This window comes from Haliotis cracherodii, unplaced genomic scaffold, assembly GCF_022045235.1.
Source record: "Haliotis cracherodii isolate W230 unplaced genomic scaffold, xgHalCrac1.p SCAF_19, whole genome shotgun sequence".
Taxonomy (NCBI): Eukaryota; Metazoa; Mollusca; class Gastropoda; order Lepetellida; family Haliotidae; genus Haliotis; species Haliotis cracherodii.
Window position 1 is genome coordinate 15,146,900 of NW_027266274.1, and position 25,729 is coordinate 15,172,628.

The window sequence follows — 25,729 nt, forward strand, 5'->3', positions numbered from 1 at the left end:
CTGCATCACCTGGGGTTTCCCCCCAGATGTGATTATAGCTGAAATGTTGCTCACTTGGGTATATCATTCATTCCATCAGCGTTAATAACTCTGTGTAATGATGTACATGTTTGATGCAGACGAGAGTCCCACTCTAACTCCATGGACGAAAGCTCCTCATCCAACCTCACCCCCCCAGCCTACAGCCAGCTGAAGGCCCGCCCTGTGTATCACATGACCCCCCAGGACCACACCTATTCCAAGCAGAAGAGCTCAGTGGACGGGTCGGACACGTCGTGTGATGTGGTCAAGGAAGTTCAGGGCAACGACAGCTCCCACTCCAAACCTGCAGCCGTGGCTGCTAAGGAGGGGCAGAAGTCGGAGGATAAATCTGGAAAATCGGAAAAAGAAGCTGAAAGCAAACCTGAAGCCATGGAGGTGTCGAAAGATGGAGATTTGCTAAAGATCCAGAGACACGTGAGTACAGAATTTGTGCCCAAAGATGGGGATGTTACAGCAGGAGGTGCTGAACAGAAGTGTGTGGGTAAGGAATTGAAATCAATTCCTGAAGAAAAACGACAGAAAAGTGATTCACAGGACGTCAAAGCTGATAGTGCTAAGTCTGAAAGTGCTAAAGTGATGCCAGATGGGGATAAAGTGATGCCTGTTGATGATAAAGTGATGCCTGTTGATGATAAAGTGATATCTGGTGATGATAAAGTGATATCTGGTGATGATAAAGTGACATCTGGTGATGATAAAGTGACATCTGGTGATGATAAAGTGACAGCTGAGAAAGGCAAAGATGCTTCTGACCCAAGTGAAACAAAACAGAAAGACAAGGATGAGTTGAATGATAGTGTGTTGGTGTTAGATCCCGCCACTGGCCTGATGGTGCCTATGCTAGAGGATGACATGGAGGTTGATGACGTGATAGAATCTGTAGTCAGTGACAAGAGTAAAGCCAAGACTGTGGAGGATCCCGTGAAGGACCCCAAACCTGCTGCAAGTACTCCAGTCTTAGGTAAAGCCCCTCCTGTCCATGACATAGATGTTATTGAGATTAGTGATGATGAATCTTCAAATCCTGCTAAATCTACAGTATCCTTGTCCCTTAAGAAGCCATCTGACTCTTGTAAAGATTCTGAAACTAAAGTTGGACCTGAAGCCAAAAAAGAGCTTTTTGGAAAGGTTAAGGAGAATAGCACTAGTTCTAAAGACACTCCGAAACGTGAAACCAAAAAGCCTGAGAAGTCTAAACCAGATGATGAATCACTTCATGATGAATCATCACGGTTGTCTGATAACTCGGATGAGTCGGACTCATATCAGCAGGACTCCCTGGACACAGAGATCCTCCACACGGAGCTGATTGACAAGTGTGTAGACGCACTTCATCTGTGTGTTCAGCGCTTCCCCACTCACTACAAGTCTCTGTACAGACTGGCTCACGTATACATGACATCGCCATACCACAAGGTAAGACAGAAAACTTATGACATCATTATAACAGAACACCTGCATGCAGATACGAGTAAGAATTGGTGTTCACGGTTGTGCTTGTCAAATAAAAACAGAATTGAGTGGTCATTCTTGCTGACTTGGTTGATGCATGTATTTGTATCACAATGACGTAGATTGATGTTCATGATGTCAATCACTGGGTTATCTGGTCCACTTGATTATTTACAGACCATTGTTACATAGCTGTCATTGCTGAGTGCAGCGTTAAACAACAAACAGACAATATAACAGAACATTTATGTTTGCTTGTCGCTAATTAGTTATTAGTTTCTATAGTTGTACTCGAAAAGAATTCTGTCTGCAAAGAGTTTCATAACAATATATTTGGTTCTGAATTTCATTTGCCATGGTATCTGTTAGATAGTGTTTGCAAAGGTTTGAAAATATTTTGATTTAATTGGTTTAATCTTGAAAAAGCAAAAGATTGATGCCTTTGATCTTTTCAAATTACCGTAAATACAGTGAAATCTTTAAAACTCACACACATTATATCGTTTCTTGACAGCACCCTTATTGATGACATTGTCAAAGATCAGCACTTTTGGACAACAGACCTTGATTTTATGAGGTTTTAAGTACTAAATGGAATGTGTTGAACCATGTCTCTTTCTGCCACATTGAGACCATAGACAATGAGTTCTTCAGAGTTCTTGAGTCAGACGGTGATTTTAACATTTCGAGATTACCATGATTGCAAGTGTTGTGATGTTCTTCAGTAGGCAGTGTCAGGTACTGATTGTAGCAACTGTATGTTACAAAATATTAAGTTGTTGATAGGGCTGTGTATTGACCTAGATTTTGTATGCCAATATATTGCCATACTTTAACCTGTATTGCGATGCATATTGCAATATATTGCCAATTTACATTTTCATGAGTTAATCAGAGTTATACACTGTATTAATGTCAGATACAATCAAGCTCCTTCCAAGCGTGTGACACCTTCATTATGCTCTCAGTATAGAGAGCTCCGCAGACAGGCTATTGCTGTGAGGAGATTGACATGTGTACACATTAATTGATAAAAAGATCGTCAGAGGTTAGTTGTATGAGAAAGATACTATTTTCCAGACAAGAGAGTATGAAATTTTGAAATGTGAAAATCTTTATCTTTATCTTTGATGTCCTATTTAGTCATCTTGTCAGCAGGGGGGATAGGGTTTTGAGGATGTTCATTCATCCTCTTTGCTATGTAATTGTAAGGGACTCCAAGAGGTAAGGTACTCACATTCTTCTTGAAACATGAAATATGTATCCATCATTGTTCCAGAACCTGGAGTATGCCAGGGACTTGTTGCTAGGCAACAACAACTGGCAGAACCTGTCTCACATGCCCGGGCCAGGTCTGTTTGCAGAGAGACGGACAGCTAACTTCTTCCAGGTACAGTCTTTCAGTAATACCATGGTGTATCAACAAGTCAGAGGACAGCCCAAACTGAATAACGTTGCAGATTTTTCCTGTTGAAACACGTCATGGTACTACTAGATTAAAAAATCTTTATCAGCATGCATGTGTCATTCAAACCCAAGACCGGGTTGATTGTGGAAGCATTGCTTCACACAGCTGGGCACCCATGTAATATAGTGATGGATGTTTTGAAAGAAGAGGCCATTAAGTAACAACACAGAAGCAATAACATTATTTCAGGAAAGATTTCTGTCCATAACACCTGCATCCATTTTTTCCTCCATGCATGACTTTTTGATACTTCTGGCCCTAACCCTAACCCTGCATACATGATTTTTTTATACTTCTAGACCTAACCCAAACCATCACCCTCACCCTAACCTAACCCTGCATGCAAGATTTTTTTATACTTCTGGCCCTAACCCTAACCCTGTATGCATGATTTTTTATACTTCTAGCCCTAACCCTAACCCTAACCCTGCATACAAGATTTTTTTATACTTCTGGCCCTAACCCTTACCCAGCATACATGATTTTTTTTATTCTTCTAGACCTAACCCAAACCATCACCCTCACCCTAACCTAACCCTGCATACAAGATTTTTTTATACTTCTAGCCCTAACCCTAACCTTGTACGCATGATTTGTTTATACTTCTGGCCCTAACCCTAACCCTGATTTTTTATTCTTCTGGCCCTAACCCTAACCCCGCATACATGATTTTTTATACTTCTGGCCCTAACCCTTACCCAGCATACATGATTTTTTTTATACTTCTAGACCTAACCCAAACCATCACCCTCACCCTAACCTAACCCTGCATACAAGATTTTTTTATACTTCTAGCCCTAACCCTAACCTTGTACGCATGATTTATTTATACTTCTGGCCCTAACCCTAACCCTGATTTTTTATACTTCTAGCCCTAACCCTAACCCTGTATACATGATTTTTTTTTTACTTCTGGCTCTAACCCTAACCTTGTACGCATGATTTGTTTATACTTCTGGCCCTAACCCTAACCCTGATTTTTTATACTTCTAGCCCTAACCCTAACCCTAACCCTGTATACATGATTTTTTATACTTCTGGCCCTAACCCTCACCCTAACCCTGTTTGCATGATTTTTTTATACTTCTAGCCCTAACCCTAACCCTAACCCTCACCCTACACACATGAACTTTATATACTTCTAGCCCTAGCCCTAACCCAAACCTTCACCCTAACCCTAACCTAACCATACATACATGAACTTTTTATACTTCTAGCCCTAACCCTAACCCTAACCCTCACCCTACACACATGAACTTTTTATCCTTCTAGCCCTAGCCCTAACCCAAACCTTCACCCTAACCCTAACCTAACCCTACATACATGAACTTTTTATACTTCTAGACCTAACCCAAACCCTCGCCCTAATCCTCACCCTACATACTTGAACTTTTTATACTTCTAGTCCTAACCCTAACCCTACATACATGATTTGTTTATGCTTCTGTGGGTTATGAGTTTTTAATTATTTCAAGGCAGGAGTTACTCCTGTAAGTTTTACCGTTATTACCTCCTGTTGCTTTATGACTGCCACTGATTAACACTGTATCTTGCTCTAGGGTATATGGAAGATCCCCATTGAAGAGATAGATAGATCAGGGAGCTTTGCATCTCACATCCACCGTAGTGTGCGTCTGTTGCTGGACATCCTCACGGAACAAAAGGACATCATGATGCTGTACCACATCCACATCCAGCTGAACCGATCTCTGGACACTGGCAAGTGAGTGGACAATGTTCTTTGTGTATTTTTTTTTTTTTTGCGGTAGAAATTAACTTAAGCTCTTGACAACCAGTATTCAAGTTTTCAATGGGATAAGGGAAAATGAATTTTCACAAACTCTTGCTCACATTCAACTAGTTTTATTAAATAAGCGAGAAGAATTTCAGATTTTCAGTAGTTATGTCTTATAGGTATTATATGTTGACCAATGTGTGTATCTGGTCAGCACTAAGAACTCCCATGAAAATCTGGGTAGGATTGGCCTTCAGCAAACCATGTTTATCATAAGAGGCGATTAACGGGATCAGTTTGTCATACTCGCTGACTTGGTTGATGCTTTAGTCATTGCCATGCATGTTTTAGGAAATATCTCCGAGATCAGGAGAGGAACTGCTTTGCCAAGTCGTCCTTCAAGGCAATCCAAGAGGCCGTCACAGAGGAACTGAAGCATTGGGACCGGAAGAAGCCCCGAGACAAGCAGCTGGACTACCTGATGACCGTGTACAGAGTGTGGCACCACTCATCCCACAAGCTCAATGCTTTTGTGGATGGCTGTACAGACCTGTTTGTCAAGGTTTACAAACTTGTACAAAAGGATTATGTGAGTGTAGCAGGATTGTGCCCTAGGTTGGTGTAGTGAGTTGACTGATAAGGTTCCAGTCTGCCATTGGAGGTGTGTGTTGGTCATTCTCGGGACTGGCACTGTGTATGCATCTTTGATCACTACATATGCTTGATTTGGGTAATCAAATAAAATGCAAGCTCAGCAGTATGCACATGTATTAAGCACTCTATTTTATGGTTACATATGAAAATGATAAAATGAATATGTGGTTGCTCAAATTGTACATCTGAAGTCTTAGTAAGAGGAAACATGCAACATCTCTACTTGCAGATTGACAGCAGCCAGCCCATCCTGGAACAAGCAACCAAATTCTGTCAGCAAAGATCAGCCATGAACAGACCGTCATCTCAGGTTAGTTAACAGTTGATTAAGGGGATACAGTTGCTCTAGATTCCATGGCACATTGGGGAGCTTTGATCAGTGGGTCAAACAGATTACTCACATTTGCTAGTGATGTCTCTACTTTAGTGCTAATGGGTATGTCCCAGTGAAAGAATTATCTTGAATGAAGTCTCGATTTAAAAATATTGTATATTTCAATTTGGAACTTTATAGTAATGTCACAAAGATCTGAGACAAATCCCACAACTGTGCAGAGTTGTTTCCCCTAGATGTGCCAGGATCAACAGATCTTTAGTTTGTCAGCACCATACCCTGCACATGTGTTTGCCAAGAGGGGTACAATTCACGACCTGGGCTGATACAATGTAATATTGATGAAATACTGTTCAAAGTTGTGATAAACCCAACACACTCACTCTTTCAGTCATCGGATGCGAACAAGTCGGCAAACCTGAGCACAGCAGGATTCCTGTCACCTCCCACAAATAAGGCCCCTTCTCAGACGTCTGACCACAGCTCACCCGGGGATCCAGCCTTCCTCTCCCCAAAACATACAGGACCTTTCTCACCTTCACCTAAGAAGAACATTCAGTCTCCATTCTCATCACCCACTGGTCCATCTAAGCTGCCCATCCAATCAGATTTAAGCAAAATTCAAACCAGCCAATCAGATGGCAGCAAGGTATCTACAAGCCAATCAGATGCCAGTTCGACTGGAACCACTAGCCAATCAGAAGGAGATGATGCACTGGTGTTTCCGTCGCCAGGGAAACTGACTTCAGCGGTACAGGTACACCTTCCGCATGGTCACTATTAGTGATGGTGTATATATCTCTGTGTGGAGGCATGGTGCATATTTCTGTACTGATTTTGTCCACAGCTTAGCAAGCAAGTTGTTGCACTTTCTGATGACAAATAAATATTTTTGGAAGGCGCTTTTTGTGCAGAGCATTGTTGTTTTTGTTTATTTTCATCTCTGTTCATTCGTTACGCATTTGAATGCTGACTGACTACCATGTACATGCAGTAGATTTATTTGACAATTCGTAGCTCGTTATTTAAAAATCTTTTACATGTGCTGCTAACTGTAATGTATTTAACATGGCTGCTTTATGAGGCATGTGCATTGAGTTAGTGTGTCACTCTACACAACAGATGACAATGATGCTGAGCATTCCTGTTATGTCCCAAGGATGGCTTACCTGCAAAATTGTTTGTAGTTATTACGTTTTCTCTCATACACAATATCAAAATTAGGTTAGCTCATAAGTGAGGTAGCCAAAAGTCTGCCACCTTTTCTCTGCCACAAAACTTTTCAGATTGCCTTAGTTTCAATGTCATAATATGAAGTAAACATGATATGTGCTTCCATCTACAAACAAGAGGAAAGAAACACAGGGCCCTTGTGGTATGCCAAAGGTCTTGGTTCACATGGAAATAATGTTTGAAGCCCATTCCTGGTGTCGCTCAGTGAGATTTTGGTGATATATTGCTAAAAACCTCGTAAAACCATACTCATTCACCCACTCTTTTTCATCAAGCTCCTGTGTACACATGACTTGGTAATGTGTGTTCCTATGCTTTTTGACTGTGCTTACTATTGATTGTTAGCAAGTATGCAACAGGGATGTATTTGATAAACAATATCTTAAAAAAAAATAAATGTCAGGTTCATTCATGCACAAAATACAAGACGATCTTGTGATAGTTTCATGTATGCAGTTGAATTAGTATAGTAGTAGTTATAGGAGGCGAATAGATTGGGTGATCAGGCTCGATCACTTGCTTGATTGTGTGTCCTCATACCCCAATTTCAATCACAGGATGTCTCGTAAAGACTTGATTATTTGCACACCGCAATCTTATAGCTGGAATATTGCTGATTACGGAGTATATTAATTTTGTGTGTGCGTGCAGGTAACAGTAGACATGGTAGAAGGAATAAACAGATATCGACTCTTACTCATTAACTACAATATGTATTTGTTCTGGTTGTGTCTGAGATTAGACAAGGTCATCTGAAGTAAAATGCTCAGTGTAGTAGTTGGAACATTTGATCCCAGATGCTTGATATGTGAGGTTCCATCTTAACGTTCTTTATCAACTACATCCCTGTTCTGTGTATCTGTAGTTCACTTGTTACTTAGCACCAAACCAATGATCTCAAAACATATTTGCAAAACAAAATTGAAATTGAAGTCCAGTTTTCAGAATATTATTTTTCATATTGAAAAAGATGTGAATGAATACTGAGGAATAAATGAAAAACTCTCGAAGTTACAGGAAATCTATTGATTTGGTGTCTCTTGTTGAAGAAGTCGCAAATGTATGGAAGAAAATCATGATTAAATCCTTCCAAACGGTATGCTGTGTTGTCTCCTCTCTCTATGTCATCTGGCAGAACTGTGTTGTGTAAGATGAAGAAGAAATGAGTCGCTGGGATGACAGGATTTACCGAGGCCACTGCACAAAATGTCCATGGTGCTACACTTTTTATGCTTATAATTGGAGTTATGTAAGCTTTTGTATTTTGGATGTGAGCTTGTTTTAGAATGTATTATCGCACCATTGCATCTCAAAACATAGATTGAATTGACTGGATGAAATTACTACTTTATGTATAGTTGCTCAGTGTGATTCCCCTTCCTTCAGATCAGTTCGGGGCGGTCGGGTAGCCTATTGGTTAAAGCTTTCGCTCGTCACGCCGAAGACCCGGGTTCGATTCCCGACATGGGTACAATGTGTGAAGCCCATTTCTGGTGTCCCCCGCCGTGATATTGCTGGAATAGTGCTAAAAGCGGCGTAAAACCATACTCACTCACTCAGATCAGTTCACACTGGTTGTGTGGATACATGTTGATCATGGGACATTATGCTGATGCCTCAATATAACTGAGAGACTGGTGAATTGAGGTGCCAGAAGCCAGATTACCTACATGTGACACAATTTTGGAAGTTAGTGATGGTTAGATTGAGATTGTAGGGTTGTAGACGTTTAGACAATACTTGATATACTTTTATATATTTGGTACCTACACTAAGTGTAGTACATCTGTTGTGTTGTAAATGATAATACACATGGCAAAAGAAAGGGATTGTGCAGCAATGTACCAGAAGATAGTGATGTGTTGTGATGATCTGATTGCATCACAATAACGACAGACTAGAGAGTGTAGTATACGAGGTGCTGCTACATTGTAAACAGACATATTGTTACAATTGTCAATCTGTTTCCCCTAGTTCTTCATCAGTTTAAAGTGCTATTTCATTGTATACATGATGAACCAGCATGACTGTTACTTGTCAACACAGTTATGTTTTAAAATATGTATTCAAATTCTTGACTTCAGTCCAAGCTGTTGGCCGTGGAGACCTGCCTTCCTCCACTCGGCATGTTCAGCGGAGGTTGTGTTGATCCCTACAGGTATCCCTATCCTCCGAGTCCATCGCCTATGATGCAGGACATCATCCATCCGCTGTTCCACCGACCCTACAACATACCCTCATTCCTACATACAGCTGGACCTCTAGTAAACCAGGACACTTCTCTTGATCATAACCCAGGTTTCCACTATAACATATCTGATCAAGGACGTGCTAATCGAGAGCCAGTGAACTTGACTAGACCAAGGAAACCAGTACCCTCAGCCACTTCAAAGCCACCAATAGCATCGTCTATGAATTTGAAAACTATTGCTGATGGTATGAAAATGAAACTGAAAACGGCACTTTTAGCAAGCCCTCGACTGTTTAATCCTAAGTCTGCAACTGTAACAGGTGTAAAGCAATTAAATCTAAATGTTACTCCTGACAAAGTTGATACAGCTACTGAAAAGGACATTTACCCAAAGACTTTGGAGACCCCAAGAGGCATCCAGAGAACGTCCAGTGATTCAAGCATGTTCTTGAGCAATACATGCATAAAGAGTTTGCTATTCGGAGAATCAGAGGAAATTCAAAATCCGTTAATTCCATCAGTGTTCGATGAGGATGTCCAGAAACCTGTGAAAAGTGTCTCATGTGAACAACCAGTTAAGAAAAAGCAGAAACTGGTTTCCCTTTTGAACCAAAAACTTCATGACACAGACACTGACGTTAGCAAACAGATTTTGAAAATAGAACCAGTGTCAACAGAAAGGAATGTTTTTACAGATGCCACATCATCGAAAGATTCTGACATTGGAGGAAAAGCGGGGTTCTTTCAGAAGAGTCACACGATGACCACTGAGTTGTCATCTGCCAGCACAGCCTTGATTTCTCAATACAAACAAAAAGAACCAACAGGTGAAGACGATATGTATGTCCACATGTTGAAAGAAGCACCAGTTAAAACAACAGGCGATGAATCGCCCAAACCACACGTGGCATCGCCAAATTCTGAGCAAAAAAATACGTCGGACAATGTGGCACAGGTCAGTCACTTATCCACGGTGCCGCAGTTTGAAGCTGTTGATTTAGAGACCATGATTCCAACTCTGCAAATACGTGCGCCACGATCTGACAACAACCAAATTGCAGAGGGAAAGAAATTATCCCAAGTAGGAAACGCACCTTTTGTAACACAAGAAGGTGATGCAACTGAGAGTCGGGTTTATGACTCAAAGGTCAGTGAACGAGTCTCCTTGACCAGAAGTCTAAGTTTTGAGGGCGTCGCTTACCGAGGTGAATCTGCTCGTCCAGTTGTTGATACAGTTTGGTGCAGAGATGTAGAAACAGTTGATCCAACTTCTCAACCGGGAACTAATGCAGACAGAAGCTATTATTGCAAAGTTTCTTCAGCTGGTGGTGAGGTGCCAACAGAGGCTGATGAGATTCCATGTGGAAGAGATAAGTGTAGTTCTGAAGATGATGGAAATGAAGGTCTCGAAAGTCAAACTACACAAGGAAACATGGGTGACAATCAAATCAGGGGCCATAGTGTATCCACTGGCCATTGTGGTATAGCTTCAGATCTCTCATTTGGTGATTCAAGCATCCCAATGGAAGACATCGTTCCATCTGTAACGTCTGGACAACTGTCGTTTGGAGCATACGACCCTAACTTGTACGAGTTTCTGTCTGATGATGACACTGACGAACATGCTCTGACAATCGACATGGACGGATAGAGGCACACAATCATGATTGCCAGTATTGCACAGGGCTGAATTTGGGTTTGGGCCTGCTTGCTTTTAGAGGCTGTTCTTGAAAGGAATATAAAGGCAGTCTTGATGCAAGTTCCGTTGGTGCACAGTAGCTGGCATACTCGCGATCTCAGAAGAATTGCGCTTCTAACTCTGTCTTGGTACCTGAAACAAATACCATTTCTTCTGGGTGGTGTATTACAAGAATATGTCAGCAAGATGTTAGCCTTCAGTAATAAAATTAGCGTAAACCATATAATATGTGAAACTGTTCTCGACAAGGACTATTGATGTCCTGCATGAAACAATGTCAAAATATTTGAATCAACTTCCCAAACAGGTTCCTGTCTTTACCCCATGAAGAATTTGTATATGGGTCAATGTCCTGTGTATCACCATAATTGATAATATGGATGTTTTTTAATATAAATATTAATATAAATAATACAAATATAAATAGTGGCATAAAAACAGTGTTAAACGGAGGTCAATTATCACCTGCGTATTTCGGAGGGAAGAGTCATGTTTTATTTTGTTTTCAATGGAGACCTGCTGATGTTTCTCATCAGACAAGGAATCGTCTTTAGTACAGGTGTATTTTTGATGAATTATTTCTTACACTGTGTCTATTTTAATCATGAACTTTATAAAGGAATGTTGTGAGATATTTTAGACACATAATACGTATTTTCACCTATGATGCCACAGAATTGTTTCAACTCATATTTCTTGTTGCATCCACATTCACGACAAGAAACGAAAAGGAAACTTACAAATAGGATCTTATTGATGTTATAATACGTTACACGAAAAGTATATAACAGGTAAACTATTAAGGTAAACCTTTAAGCAAACCATTTCCATAAGGTTGAGTTTATACACGGGTATGTGTAGTTAATGTTACTGGTAGAAATTCATTCATATCATTCGTACATGATATTCGAATATCTCCAACAAAAATAGTGAAATAAGTAAAAGTAAAAGCAAAACTAACAACATACATATATACTTTATAACTTATTGGATTGTGAACAATTTTCTTGTCTTTGCATGTTTTTGTGATGGTGACACCGGTGGGGCAGGATATTTTTTCACACCTGGTATCATTTGGTCGTGATTCATAATAATAATAAAAGCGGCAAAACCTATTCCACAGCCGCAGGAAATCTCTGCTAGTCGATTGTACATGTGTACGATTTCGACTGTATAATGAGGATGTGTTTATGAATCACTATCAATTAGTGTTGATGCCAGGTGCTCGCGAAATGGTGGGCGTATCCTGCAGCGCCGATGGCATCCGTCACAAACACATGCAGGGTGAAGTCAATTGTTCACCCGGAAAAAACAACAACACGGAAACAAGTCAAAAAAAGGAATTGCATCGGACTTTATAAACAGGTGATTATGGTTTAGTCGTTATCGCACAGTGGACACTTATGGTTATGAAAATATTTTGTGCATGTATTTATTAGATTCAGTTTTGTAAAGACGTATATACTTATTATAAAATATACGTACAAGTCGTTGTACGTACATGTACAGTGTGTTTTATTAAATGTCCTTCGCCTGTAAAGACATGCTTGTGTTCATGACATGTAAACGCCTGTATTGGTGCTTGTTATCATACCAACCTATGTGCAATCTATCGTGTAAAAAGTGCATCCCTGTTCGATGGTTGTAGGCAATAGGTATCATTTTACACAACTGCTCTATGGTGATAAATAATACCGAAAATAATATACATAAAAGGACACGAAAGTCGCCATCTGATTGTGGAAATGTCACATTTGACACTATTGTGCGAAGAAAACCTATTTATTGCCATTAGAAATGGAAGATCTGTGAACACATTTCGTTTGTTAAATTATATGGCCAGGAAGTATAGAAAATCGGTAAAATGAGGGTGAAGTGCACCCAATACTAAAGTTGCAAGTCTGCTCGGGGAGACGATCAGTACGGCGTGTGTCGTCTCACCAAGTGCCCTTTACTCGCCAACAGAAGGCTTGGTGAAGAAGTGGCCATTCCCTGATCAGTGCTGCTCTCGCCCCCGCACGTTCTGTTAGCCTAGTAGAATGTGTTCAGTGTCAAAGTTCATTTCAGATATTTAAAACTTTTGTTGATTTAACACAGGTGTCGTGAGAAGTTCTCCAAAACGATTCGGGAAATTCCGGACAATCTGATGTAAAACTCATATATTTGAAAATTCACTCACTAACTAGAAAACTTTCAAAATACAAACAAGACAGTTCTATACATTTATTTACCATAGTTACGTTTAAGCTTAACTATATTTAATTACACAATGACGAGCTGGCTGTCGTTGACCTCTCTTCGAACTGATTGAGGTTGACGACTCCTTCACGAGTTTTTTGTGACAAGACAAATATGTTTTTTTAATTCTACTTTTTGTCAGTATTTACACTAGATTACCATTCTATTTCATCTGTTAGGAAGACAAAACATTAAGCAAATATTGCATACCGCATTTTACTTATACAAATACATTCAAACATACCTGTTACTTTGCATATCATTTGTTCATCAGCGTGAGCTTGATAAAGAGTTGTGTACTCGGGTATTTCTCGTGCAAAGTTGGTTGTTTGGTTTGTAGTTAAACGCCGCACTCAGCAATATTCCAGCTATATGACGGCGGTCTGTAAATAATCGAGTCTCGACCAGACAATCCAGTGATTAATATCATGAGCATCGATCAACGCAATTGGGAGCGATGACATGCATCAACCAAGTCAGCGAGCCTGACAACCCGATTCCGTTTGTCGCCGACAAGCGTAGTCACTTTTTTACGGTAAGCATGGGTTGCTGAAGACTTATTCTACCCTGGAATTTTCACGGGTTTGTGCAAAGTAGAAATACTCCGTGTTTTTCGCGTTGGAACTGAGGAAAGAATATTTGAAAAGTGCATCCTCAACCACCACCCTCAGTTATTTTCCGAATCTAGGATATTTGAATTTGCGTAACCTGTTACTATGACTGGCTACCCTTTTCTGTAGATTAAACATATTTCGTTCTTCAACGTGAAGTTTATGTCAACTATTGAACATGGCGACTTTCTTTTGCCTTTCATTATATTATAACATTGATTACAAAATTCTAAAGTGTGTTCACACATAATGTTTATAGTATACGTCTATCATTTTGTATGAATTTATAGTTAATGAAATTTTATTATTTACTTTTTGAAATGTTTTGTTTCTTGAGTGCACCCAGTGCTGATCATGTTTAGGTAGATTGCAATTACATGACTAGCTTATATATGCAGGCAACTACAATGTGAAATATACATGTACTTGCTTATGTGTGTTATCAACATATCCTCCGTTTGTAAATGTTGTCCATCAGTAGTGTTTGCCTGTATTTGCCTAAACACAATAAAAAACGACACATTTTGTTATACTGTGTAGGTCTGCCCGAAGAGCGAAAGGTCGCGGATTCGATCTCCGGCCGCGTTATACAAAAAGACTATAAAAGATGGTACTTGCTGTTACCTTGCCTGGAGCTCCGCATTAAGGGGCTAAAACAAGGACTGTTAAGCTCGGAGTCGGTATACTGTGTCTGAGTGGGTTGTTCATGTTAAACTGTGGCATTGTTTATTCGTGGGCTAGCACTATAAACTCGGAATTAGTTCGGACTAGTACAACACAAAACAACACAACACAACACAACACAACACAACACAACACAACACAATACAACACAACACAACACAGCACAGCACAGCACAGCACAGCACACAAATGTATGCCCGTCGCTATATATGTGCAATAATTTTGAACGCGACGTTAAACTCCATTTCACCCCACCTTATACTATGTATGTAACATAATTGTGTTGTTTATAACAACCTCAAATTCATCAAAGCTAATAAAAACGTTTCTTGCACATTATTGTCTTTGAACCATATATATGTCAATGCATGGTTATAGTAATATTATCCTTGGTGGGAAGAGATCGCGAGAAGGATGCCTCCTGTTCACAAGCATTTAATCACAGGTTATATCACAGCATCGACTGCTCTAAACCGAAAGTGGCTTTGCTGTACTCCTCACTCTTGGAACATCATTGCCCACTTTGGTTACGTACAGTATACTATGGACTGCCTGGATACAGTGTCGGTGTTATTACCACGTCTCTTAAGACAGTGCATTCGTACCTGACGGATAGATAGACTCCAACCAGTGATTGATTAGAGTTACTGCCTCATAGTGAGTGAGTGGGTATGGTTTTACGCCGCTTTTAACAATATTCCAGCAATATCGCTTCACACATTATACCCATGTCCGGAATCGAACCCGGGTCTTCGGCGTGACGAGCGAACGCTTTAACTACTAGGCGACCCGACCGCCCCTACTGCCTCAGAGGAATAGTGGACATGATTGATCTGATATATCTGTCCTTGGATCTGGTTTACACTTTGTCTACCAAGCAACAACACTCTCAACATATAACTGTTTGCTGCGAAAAATAGGATCCTGAACAATTGAACTCGAATATTGAATGAGTGCTAAAGATACTCTTTCGGAAACTATGAAGATGATTACATAGGTAAATGTTATAGCCATCGAGGCGATAGCTGTAACCTTGTCTGGTCATGTTTTCTTTTTGAAGTGGACAAGACGCAGGGGATTGTTTCAAGTAGGCGGACACTGAAAATAACCAGAAAAACAAACGTTTTTACGAAAAGCTGTAGGGGAACGCCAGTATCGTACATACTGTTCTTTTTGCCAAAAATAAACTAGTTTGTCAAGAATTCACAGTATGATATGAAATCTTACAGAAGCACAACACAAGAAGGGAATTATCTCTACCGGAAACTTTGCTAATTGTCAAAATGTAGTGATGAAAATAGCGTGGCGTTCTTGAAGATCCCACTATTGATCACCAGTCTGTTGGTAAAACATGTTCATTTAATGGCTATTCAAATGAATAAATGGGCAGCGATTTCTTATACAACTTAATGACATCAACATAATCCATATTATTATCGATCCCAGGTATATTCTGTTTTAAACATATTCACCCGAGTTAAAAACGAATTCCTATATTATGTCAAGGTCAGTTTTCTTGTTATAGTTTCAAGTGATTTTAACATAGTAACATGTCTGGTACCGTGTACGCTTACTTATCTGTAATTAATATCAGCCACTTAATCCCATCACTGCATACCTGGGTACCCAACATAGGTTCACACAGTCCAGAATACTTAAACATGTACCTTTTGACGCAATTCAGGTTTTTATGCACCGAAGGCAGTGCATACATGAACACGTAACAGCATGTAGTAAACCCAAAGAAAACCCTTATGTTGCGTATCGGGGTAGGCGTCAGATGTGCGTTCCTGTCAACAAAGCAACATAAGATTTAACTTGGGAAAGGAAAAGTACGTGTGGTAGTGCAGGGGTTACCTGTTTGTTGCCAGGTGTTTGAGAACCATTTCAACAGTGTATCGTGAGTTACAGCTTTCTTAAAGAAGACTTACTGTACCTAAACAGCAGTTTGCTTTCTGAAACCAGACACATTAAGGTGATAATGTTTCGTGGATATATAGGGCCTTTGAATTAGTCTTTAAGTTTCTTGTATGACGTTTAACAATTTAAATATACCAGACATGTGCTTTTGGACGGCAACACAATTAGGTTCAACTAAGCAGAATCCTATTCAACTATGGATTGTATAACATAAAACTCTTAATACATTATCCGTACGGAGTGACATGGATATTTTGTATCTGAAATCTCCTCACCCTATTTTAAGGAATATTTTCTTAAGTATTTGCTTGCACGCTCCTTTACACTTCTGCTTAGTACATATCTAACTGAGATGTAGACACCAAATCCTGAGCCATGTGTATACTTTGAGACACGTTGTGATGATAAAAGTGGATTCCGATTTGACACAATTCATTAGGGCAATGATAACAAAGTTGTGCAATCGTGCCTGATTTGATTGAACAAGTGCTTCATCTGTTTGTACTCTGTTTAGTGATCGCTCATGTTCCGAGCATTCGTTTTTTTCCAGCAGTGACCGTCAGTTGAGGTCAGTTTCAACATGGCTCACTTGAGAAACACGTTTCAGAATAAGTTTATTGTTTTCTGAAAAAGGCTTGTATTCATGATAACATAACCGTGCTTATTTGTGTCAGAGCCTTTGTGATAAGTGGTAGGAACACGAAAATCCCTTAAGATCTGAAATCACCGTGTGTGGTAAAGTTTAAAGTAGGAACAAGTCATAAGAGTATGGGAGTATGCTTTAAACATGTCCCCGGCAACAGACTACATCGTGGCAACACACGCTATAAAGGTCCACGTCCCTCATGCTGACAGCGTGTACCACGGCGGAGTCTGGCCAGGCAACAACCAGGTGCATACAGGATGTGGACGTTGGTGGTGTTCCCTCTGCTTTTATGTGAGTTGCATTTATCAGTCGTTTTTTTTAATATACACGAATGTTAGTTAACTACTCAGGCACCAAAATAATACACAGTAGGAAAGTGAGACTCGTATTATATTTATTCAATTCGCGAAGAGTTTTGTATGAAATTTCCATTTTGTGTAATTTTCATTAATTTACATTTATGTGGTATTGTATATTTGTTAAATTATCACCTACGCCAGGCCTTAAATGAAACCAGGTTAATATGGGACTTCCTCCTCGTATATTCATTATTTGAATGAATATCAAAACTTATCATTTTAAGAAACCAGTCTTGCTTGACAACGGTATAAGGATCTATACCGAAACGTCGCTTTTCACAGTATTAAAGAAGTTGTTATCCATAAAAATTGTGTGTATCTATGTTTTTTAAACGTTAAAACTACTAATATGGATGGACTTAATGTTTCTAGACAGATTTGTTTTTTCTACTTTTTTAGGCGTCTTCACGGTAGGTCATGTAGCTGCTGAAGCTTGTGATACCTGTACCGAAACCTACAACACTGCTACGTCATCCGCAGATTCAGATGAGAACTGTGCGTAAGTAGTATAATCAACTTTCGTATTGTCATTATTGGATACCATGAATACGATGAATCATATATTATCACTTCTCTCTACTGTCAACATACATGTATGTTGTATCCATGGATGTTACAGGTTAAAGTAACTCTACATACAAATATATGACAGCTTTACAAATTCCAGACATTTTGAGTTTGTCGAAATAGGACAAATGTGTTATGAAAAGCGTATGTTTCAGACACCTGAAAACATACTTGGATTGTCTCGAGACAGCAGCAGGAACATCTGCTGGATGTGACTTGGCAGCAACTCAAGCCACGAAAATCAGTGACGCTGTTTGTGGTAAGCACTTGTGAAGTAGCGTTCGTCGTTGTAATTTGGTTTATAAACGTCTCAATATAATACTCGACAACCGCGAACATGAGGCAGACACAATTACACTGGTTGTAAAGTCTCTGTGGATATGCTCTCCTTCCAATGTGCATTCCCAATTTGAATATGAATACTTATCTCGTCCATCTGTCAGTAATATACGTTGTACAACATCCCTCTGTTTTGCTTTAGTTGTATGAATAGGAATCACTGTGATCAAAGGAGAACGAGAAACTCGCTCTTGTTTCCTGGTTTAGTTTCAGTATCTAACAAAAATATCCAATCGCTGTTTCCTTGTATGCCTTTCATCTCGCACATCTCGAAATTCAGTTTATATTCTGTACAGGAGAACGTCTGTGCCTTTTTCAGTTTCAGCTACCTCCAGTATATCAGATCTGAATCATATCTGTATGAATGTACTCTAACTGTATCATGTTGTATCTTAATTTTATGACAAAAAATCAGTTCGGCAATTTTGGAAATGAATGAAACAGAAGGATTCCGTAAATGTCCCTGTTCTGATTTTAGACCCAGTTTTGGAGTCGCCCTGTACATGCCAAAAGACATTCTGGGCAAGCGATCTATCCGGGAACAACGCATGCGGGTAAGTTTTCATATACTCTTCAACAATGTAAGATTAACATAATACATGTATTGACATATGTTTGCATATAGAAACATTATCGTCTCCATACATTCACATCTCATGTCAGCGGACAGCCTCCGTGGTCTAGTGGTAGAGCGTCCGCCCGGAGAGCGGAAGGTCTGGGATTCGATGCCCGGCCGCGTCATACCAAAAGACGTTAAAGGATGGTACTTGTTGTTACCCTATCTGGCGCTCGGCATTAAGGGGCTAAAACAAGGACTGGTCGGCTCGGAGTCAGTATACTGTGTCTGTGTGGGGTATCCATGTTAAACTGCGGCATGGTATCTCAGGGAGTTAGCACTATAAATCGGCATCAGTCCGGACTAGTACAAGCAGCCACACACACACACACACGTGCATGCACGTCGCTATATTAGTGCAATAATCTTGAACACGACGTTAAACCACATTTCACCTCACCTCATGTCAGCGATTGTTTATTCGAAGTTACTTTCATGTAAGCATTATTGATATTACTTATATTTATATTATTAGTAACATAGCACACTGACATTATGTGATTTAGGCCGCTAGGGACCTACATCCAATGTCTCACTGACGCAGGAGAGAAAGATACATGCAAGACTGAAACCAAAGCCTCTGCTATCATAGACAAGCCCAAGGGGAGACTTGCAACTCTCACATGTAGTAAGTATCAGGCTGGTGGATAATGTCGAATGTCCATCTTGTACATTTAATTCAATTATATTCACACAATTTATATTTGCAGTTAATAAAATGCTTTACGACAAGCAGCAAAAATACTGACAATTATTTTCTGATTTAAATCAATATAATATTCGTACGGAAATATACTTTGTTTCGGTTGAGACTGTGTTCGCCTTATCTCTTCAACCAACAAGACGAAACATACATGTTGAAATATGAGAGATCCCATTTTGATGTTTTTATAGTTTGGTAAATACAGATGTCATGTATCCCACTTTACGTGTGTTTCTGAAGCACAGAGATATTTTTTTTTATAAGTGAATACTTTTTTCTTGATCCTCATATACATTAATAAGACCTTACAATGCCTACTAACAGTAGTAAGTTGTATTCGTCAGCGTTTGTCACGAACATTCGAAAATCTGTGTAGTGTGATATGGTATTAATTTTTCCTTTACGGAAGTGTTTACTTGACATTTACACCCTCTACTAACTGTACATGTCCGTACTTAGAGGCCTTTAGTTATTGAAAGCGAAGGATAGATTGCACGCTCTGTATCAGTTTTACATATACTCCATAAAGTGCAGTTCCCATAAAACCAAGCATAACGTACTCGACACACTGCTAGGACACAAAACAGGTCTAAACTATGAATGGAACTCACACAAAAACTTAATACACTTATTATCAAGGTTTATAGCAGTAGATGGACAATTAGAGATTAAGTCGGAGTTCATGTTCTTGCTATCACAACAGTCAGTTTTAGATTTTGGTAATGAAGGTTGTTCGTCCAAACAGCATACATGTATTCGATATTATACATGGCTTTGATTATTTTTTATATAAGAAATCTAGTAATAAAGTTGTTACCTATTCATGTATCAATGACATAAGATATCCGTGAAGTAACATGCAAATATTGTTTTTGTCACATCATATGACGATATATTTTCCTATCTTTGAAATCAAACAAATATCAGTAGATTTGTGATAGTGCATATACAATATGCTTGTGAGACTTTCAATATGCAGATGTTGATGATTCACTGTCAAATAGTACTAAGCATGTCCTACCTCACCGGTGGTTCCTGTCATAAACACATGCAAAGGCAAATAAATTGTTAACCGGAACAAACACGAAACATATGGTCATGGGGACGTAAGTTTTGAGTCGGTTTCACTGGTATCTATAGTTTCTAGAACAGGTGGGTAAATCAGTGGAAGGTAATGGGCCATTTGAATAATATATCTAAAGCTTAAGTTAAACTTCTTGGCACCATACAAATGAGTGTAATATATTTAATATTTTCTGTTGTGCAGATGCTGCAGTTTCCACCCTGAGGATGTACACTGCGACCACTGTTGTTCTCCCCTTCGTCCTGATGGCGTTTCTTCTTTAACTCACAATGGATACTTTTAAAATGTAGTTGTATTTGAGTGTTTGTGTCTGGTCTGCATTAAAACGTCACACTAAACGACATTCTGAATGAATCGTAATCATAACAATGATAAGTTCGGTGTTATACGATGTGTCGATTTTCATTGTCATTTCGATGAACTTAAGATGCTACAAACTTACTAAGGTGGCAAAACGACTCGTATTCAACTTATTTAGGCCCACCTGATGACGTTTTCTGATGACGTGGTTCTCCCCAAAAAGACCACCGACACATAGAAAATGCCATCAACCCTTTAGACACTTTGATAGCAGAATAATAGTTTAGTGTTGTCATGATTTCCTTGAAATATGCAAGATGTGTCTTACACGAATGTACTAATCCACCAGAAAATATTTTGGAATAAATTGCTATACTGGCTAAGATTGCATTATGTTATCAGCACTGCATCTATGGGAAAGAGTGAGTGAGTATGGGTTTTACGCCGCTTTTAGCAATATTCCAGCTATATTACGGCGGGGGACACCAGCAATGGGTTTCACACATTGTACCCATATCGGGAATCGAACCTGGGTCTTCGGCGTGACGAGCGAACGCTTTAACCACTACACTACACATAATATATGGTAAGTTATTGCTGACAGGTGGTCTTGTTGGGTAGTCATCATCTGTACCATTCACAAGCAGCGTGACCACATGATACCTGTTCTAAACTATTGCTGCAAGGAGGAACTGTAGACTTTACCTTCCTACATATGTTTACTGCTTTGGTGAAACCCAGGACCATGCGTATGGAGCTTATATCAATGGACTACAATGGGGGCGAATCTATGGTTCAAACAGCACATCTGGTTTGAACAGTTCCTGCAAGAAGTAAAATACATACGACCAATCATTCACAGCAATCAGGAAAACTTCAATCTTTTTGTCGTAACTAATATTCATGCGATGTGTCAGCCGCTTTGATTTGGTTCAGTTATCATGACAAGAATCTTCAAAACATCGGCTTTGTGATAAAAGAAATCATAGTGAGATGGTGTGTGCATCTTATACTTTTTCATACCGCTATCTTCACAAACAAAAGTCTGAAAAAAGCATGCCGACAGATAGTGAAAATAATGTATTGCATCAAACACCTGTTGGTCTCAGATGCGTCAAACTCGTATATGTCCTTCATTATTGAACGAGATCAGATTCTCTTCATTGGATTTTGCCAATCATGAACCGAGCAGACTCATATGCATAAAGAAACAGATCAGCAGGGAGAGGAGCACAATTGTTGTCCATTGGGATGCATACTTCTTGCCTAAATGTCCTATCCCTAAATTCTCATTGTCATCCATGAGAAAGTCCTTCATTGCATATATTTTTTCTCCGGAAACTTCCCATGGCATTATGGCATTTTTTGTATGTTTTAACCTTTGAAGAAAAGTCACCACGTTTAGTAACCAATGAAGTTTTCCCTTAATTTTGTCGTGTGGGATAGTGGTGTTCAAAGGGGAAAAATCAATTGTTTTGACAGAATTGGACTTCGACTTCTCTCACATACTTTCTGTGAATATGAAGAAAGTCCTTCCTTGATGCTATTAGGGATTATGGTTGGCAGAGACAGGGATTTGCTGGAACTCACCAATATATATTTCTTTGTATGGTTTTGTATGGAGCTTTGGGATCCAGTACAAAGGATGAATGGACAAATATGTCTTCACGATTAGAAGCTAAGTCAAACGTTGATTGAACTGATGAATGGTTTTAGCATATTTCTTTCGCAATTAACATAGTTTGGATTAGTAGCAGGATTGCTTATTCATTGATCATTTGTTGTTGGACGGGATGCCTTCTACAGCCTCAAAATGGATGCAAGGTACATCTGCAATTCTAGTCTAATGCCACCCCTTCCCTACTGATCTAGAGACAACCCTTACGAATTTAGAAAAGTTGTGCTTTATGAAGTGCAAGTATGGAATATAAACTTCCTTAATGTTTTAGAAAACGTCCTTTTGGTTCAGAGCCATATCTGTCCATGACATCACAGATTGATATCCAGAGTCCGCCATCGCCATCTCTGTTCTATTAGTAACATCGATCATCTCATGTACACACCTCCTTACTAACCGACTTTAATCAATCTGGTGTGAAATTAAGATGAATGTACTGAATACGACACATCGTTTGTCAACATGATGTGCAAAGCTATCCGAGAGTAGGACCATCGCATAAAGATTTCATACCTCCTTACTAACCGACACTTACTTAAGTCAATCGTGTGGACGGCTTGACCACCTAAATATATCACTTCTGGTGAACAGCTTCACCGCTGATCATCTTTTACCTGACCGTGGACTTGCAAGGGATTCTTAGCATAAAGCAGTACATCTGAAAGATCCTATATGATGGTATATCTCAAAGAAATTGGTCTGTGTAAAAAGTCGTGAAAAACTGTAGTCATACATATTTGTATTCAATACTAAGCCGTAAAAGGCGACTATGCTTGTCTCGATTATTTTAGAGACCGCCGTCATATAGCTGGAACATTGCTGAGTGCGGCGTTAAACAACAAACCAACCAGCCAACCAATACTAAGCAAGAGAGGATATTTGAAATCGATGTAATTCTTATTTGAAATAGCTATTTTACCTTCAACTTGCATACAGCATGAAAAGTCTCATTTTGCTTTTGAAGGCTTTTCGTATTTATCAACGTATTCACAAGCCAAATGTCCAACAGTATTCAGTTAGTAATACTGTGACTTTGGTTTTTGTTTGGAATGTCTTATTATTTTTAAAACGTTTTGCTTTTCTTGCATAAGCGTATAACACAATTTATTTGGGGGAGAGCATGTAATTAGAATTATAATAATCAGCACATAACTTGTGTCATGCCACTGACGGAGCTATGTTTACCGCATGCACATAATTACCAATCAGTCGAAACGCACCAAAGTCAGATATACACCAGATATAAGATTTCATTCACAAGAACGAACAAATATGAATCTATACTTTTCTTACGTCAAAGTTTTAAAATTGACAATTATTGTCAAAAGTGAAATATCATATTCTCGAACATGCATATTGACATTGGGTGTATTTTGCTATGGAGCATTTGTGCCATTGAAAGCGTGGTGAATTTAAATGTTGATTTCAAGTACCACGTCAGGGGGAAAGAAATGATTCACTCTCCATGCAAGATGGTCAGAAATATAGTATGTTGCACAGGCGACATGAAGGACGCTATGTGCAGTTTGCTTTCCATGGATTACTGTTACACTGAGTAATCTGTTCGTGTCGAGACTACTTCAATTCAAAAGTAACTTAGTTAAGAATTTACTGCATCACTGAGTGTGAGCGGGGCAAAGTGTAAAAAGTGGGAACGGCTGTCTTCTGAATACAGAACAATTTATGGTTCTGAACAGTTGTGACGCATGGCAAATAAAACACTTGGCAGAGCTCAACTTTTAGTGCCACCCTTTTCACGTTTGTGCCATGGATACTGTGGACATGCGCGGTCTTAATTGTACAGCTAGTGACTGGGAATATCTTTGTAGGGGGTGAATTTTAACAATTTAATGGCGTGTCCACACTTGCTTTTGAGATACTTAAACTTGGCATTGCCCCAGACAGTAAGTGAGTTGTCTGATATATTTAAGATCATATGGTTCACAGTTGTTTCACATATGACGTTGCTTCAAAACACAATTTCGAAATAAAGCTCCATTTCCATTGCTTTATACACACAAATACCGAAGGATATTGCGTCATTTTATTAATATGTTGTCATATTGTGCCCATTTAATACAAATTGTTCAATAACAATGTTCCAAAATCTCACACACAAATGTTTTGAGACACTGTTTGTATGTTGTTGTTTAATGCCATAGTCAGCAGTTTTGTTTAAGATAATGAACCAGATATTGTTGTTTTGATGATAAGCATGTTCGAATGACGTCTTACACCGTCGGAGTATGACGACATGCAATCCTCCACGACTTCGAGCCAGACTATACAATGCAATATAGTCGCTTAATTTGTATTCTAATGCTTTATGCTGTGATGAATATAAACAAGAAAAAGATGCCGTTTACACAATATAAAAATAAAATCATCAATTACTTTCCTCACTGCGTTTTATTGTCTATGTGTATAGTTATTTCTGGCCATCGGTTTTGAAGAAAGTCATCCTGTTAAAATCCATTCGAATTTGAGGTATTGCCAGTCTTGATTAGAATCTACATATATATTACATGTGCAAAGTTTTAACGACGCTTCTGAAGAAACTATACATGACCTCCAGACCATTAGGTTGTTGTTTACTCAAACTCGATTAAGGCCCACACAGACGGCATTGTATTTGCAAAGTTTTAACATATGACCAGGGATTCTGAAAAGAAAGCTTGGCTCCTATAATTTAACAACCACACAAGTGACCCAAAAAGAGCATTTCTTTATTTTTTGGTTAATCTATTTATTCCTTTTTCCATCATATTTTACATTTCGATATCATACATAGAGTATGCATGGATTTATTGTGACATTATTGGCATGTTTGTAGCATAGACAGATCAGACATCATAGTTGTACAGAGTTTCTAAATAATACATGTAGAGAAGACCAGAAGGCATGGAACATGCATAATTACAAATTAAATATGCAATACAATCGAATTATTTCTTTTTGAAAATGTAAAGACATTGGATTTACTTTTTTTCTATTAAATGTGTACAGCATAGATTTTGTTACCATAATTACTGCATTGAGTGAATTGTTATTTTTCTCTTTAAATCCAAACAGTATGTGTTCATTACTAAAATTTATTCTGCCTTATGTATAGTTTCCAAGCCAATCTGAAAGTTCCATCCATATATCAGCAGCATAGTGACAATAACATAATAATT

The 25,729-nt window shown here is 39.0% G+C and overlaps 2 protein-coding genes across 2 annotated transcripts in view; both read left to right on the forward strand.

The window, feature by feature from the left end:
- Positions 1-7,458, forward strand: part of LOC139466789 (calcineurin-binding protein cabin-1-like) — a 52,713-nt gene extending 45,255 nt beyond the window's left edge. The window contains exons 37-42 of the mRNA XM_071248475.1: positions 120-1,458; positions 2,774-2,884; positions 4,522-4,685; positions 5,049-5,286; positions 5,581-5,661; positions 6,077-7,458. Of these exons, the coding sequence (XP_071104576.1) occupies positions 120-1,458; positions 2,774-2,884; positions 4,522-4,685; positions 5,049-5,286; positions 5,581-5,661; positions 6,077-6,469 (2,326 nt within the window). The 3' untranslated portion in view covers positions 6,470-7,458. The remainder of the gene's footprint in view (positions 1-119; positions 1,459-2,773; positions 2,885-4,521; positions 4,686-5,048; positions 5,287-5,580; positions 5,662-6,076) is intronic.
- Positions 7,459-17,164: 9,706 nt separating this feature from the next.
- Positions 17,165-20,838, forward strand: LOC139466979 (uncharacterized). The gene is made up of 6 exons (XM_071248691.1): positions 17,165-17,198; positions 17,666-17,765; positions 17,989-18,092; positions 18,651-18,726; positions 19,295-19,416; positions 20,759-20,838. The coding sequence occupies exons 1-6, from the start codon at positions 17,165-17,167 to the stop codon at positions 20,836-20,838; spliced, it is 516 nt and encodes a 171-aa protein (XP_071104792.1).
- Positions 20,839-25,729: the final 4,891 nt, after the last annotated feature.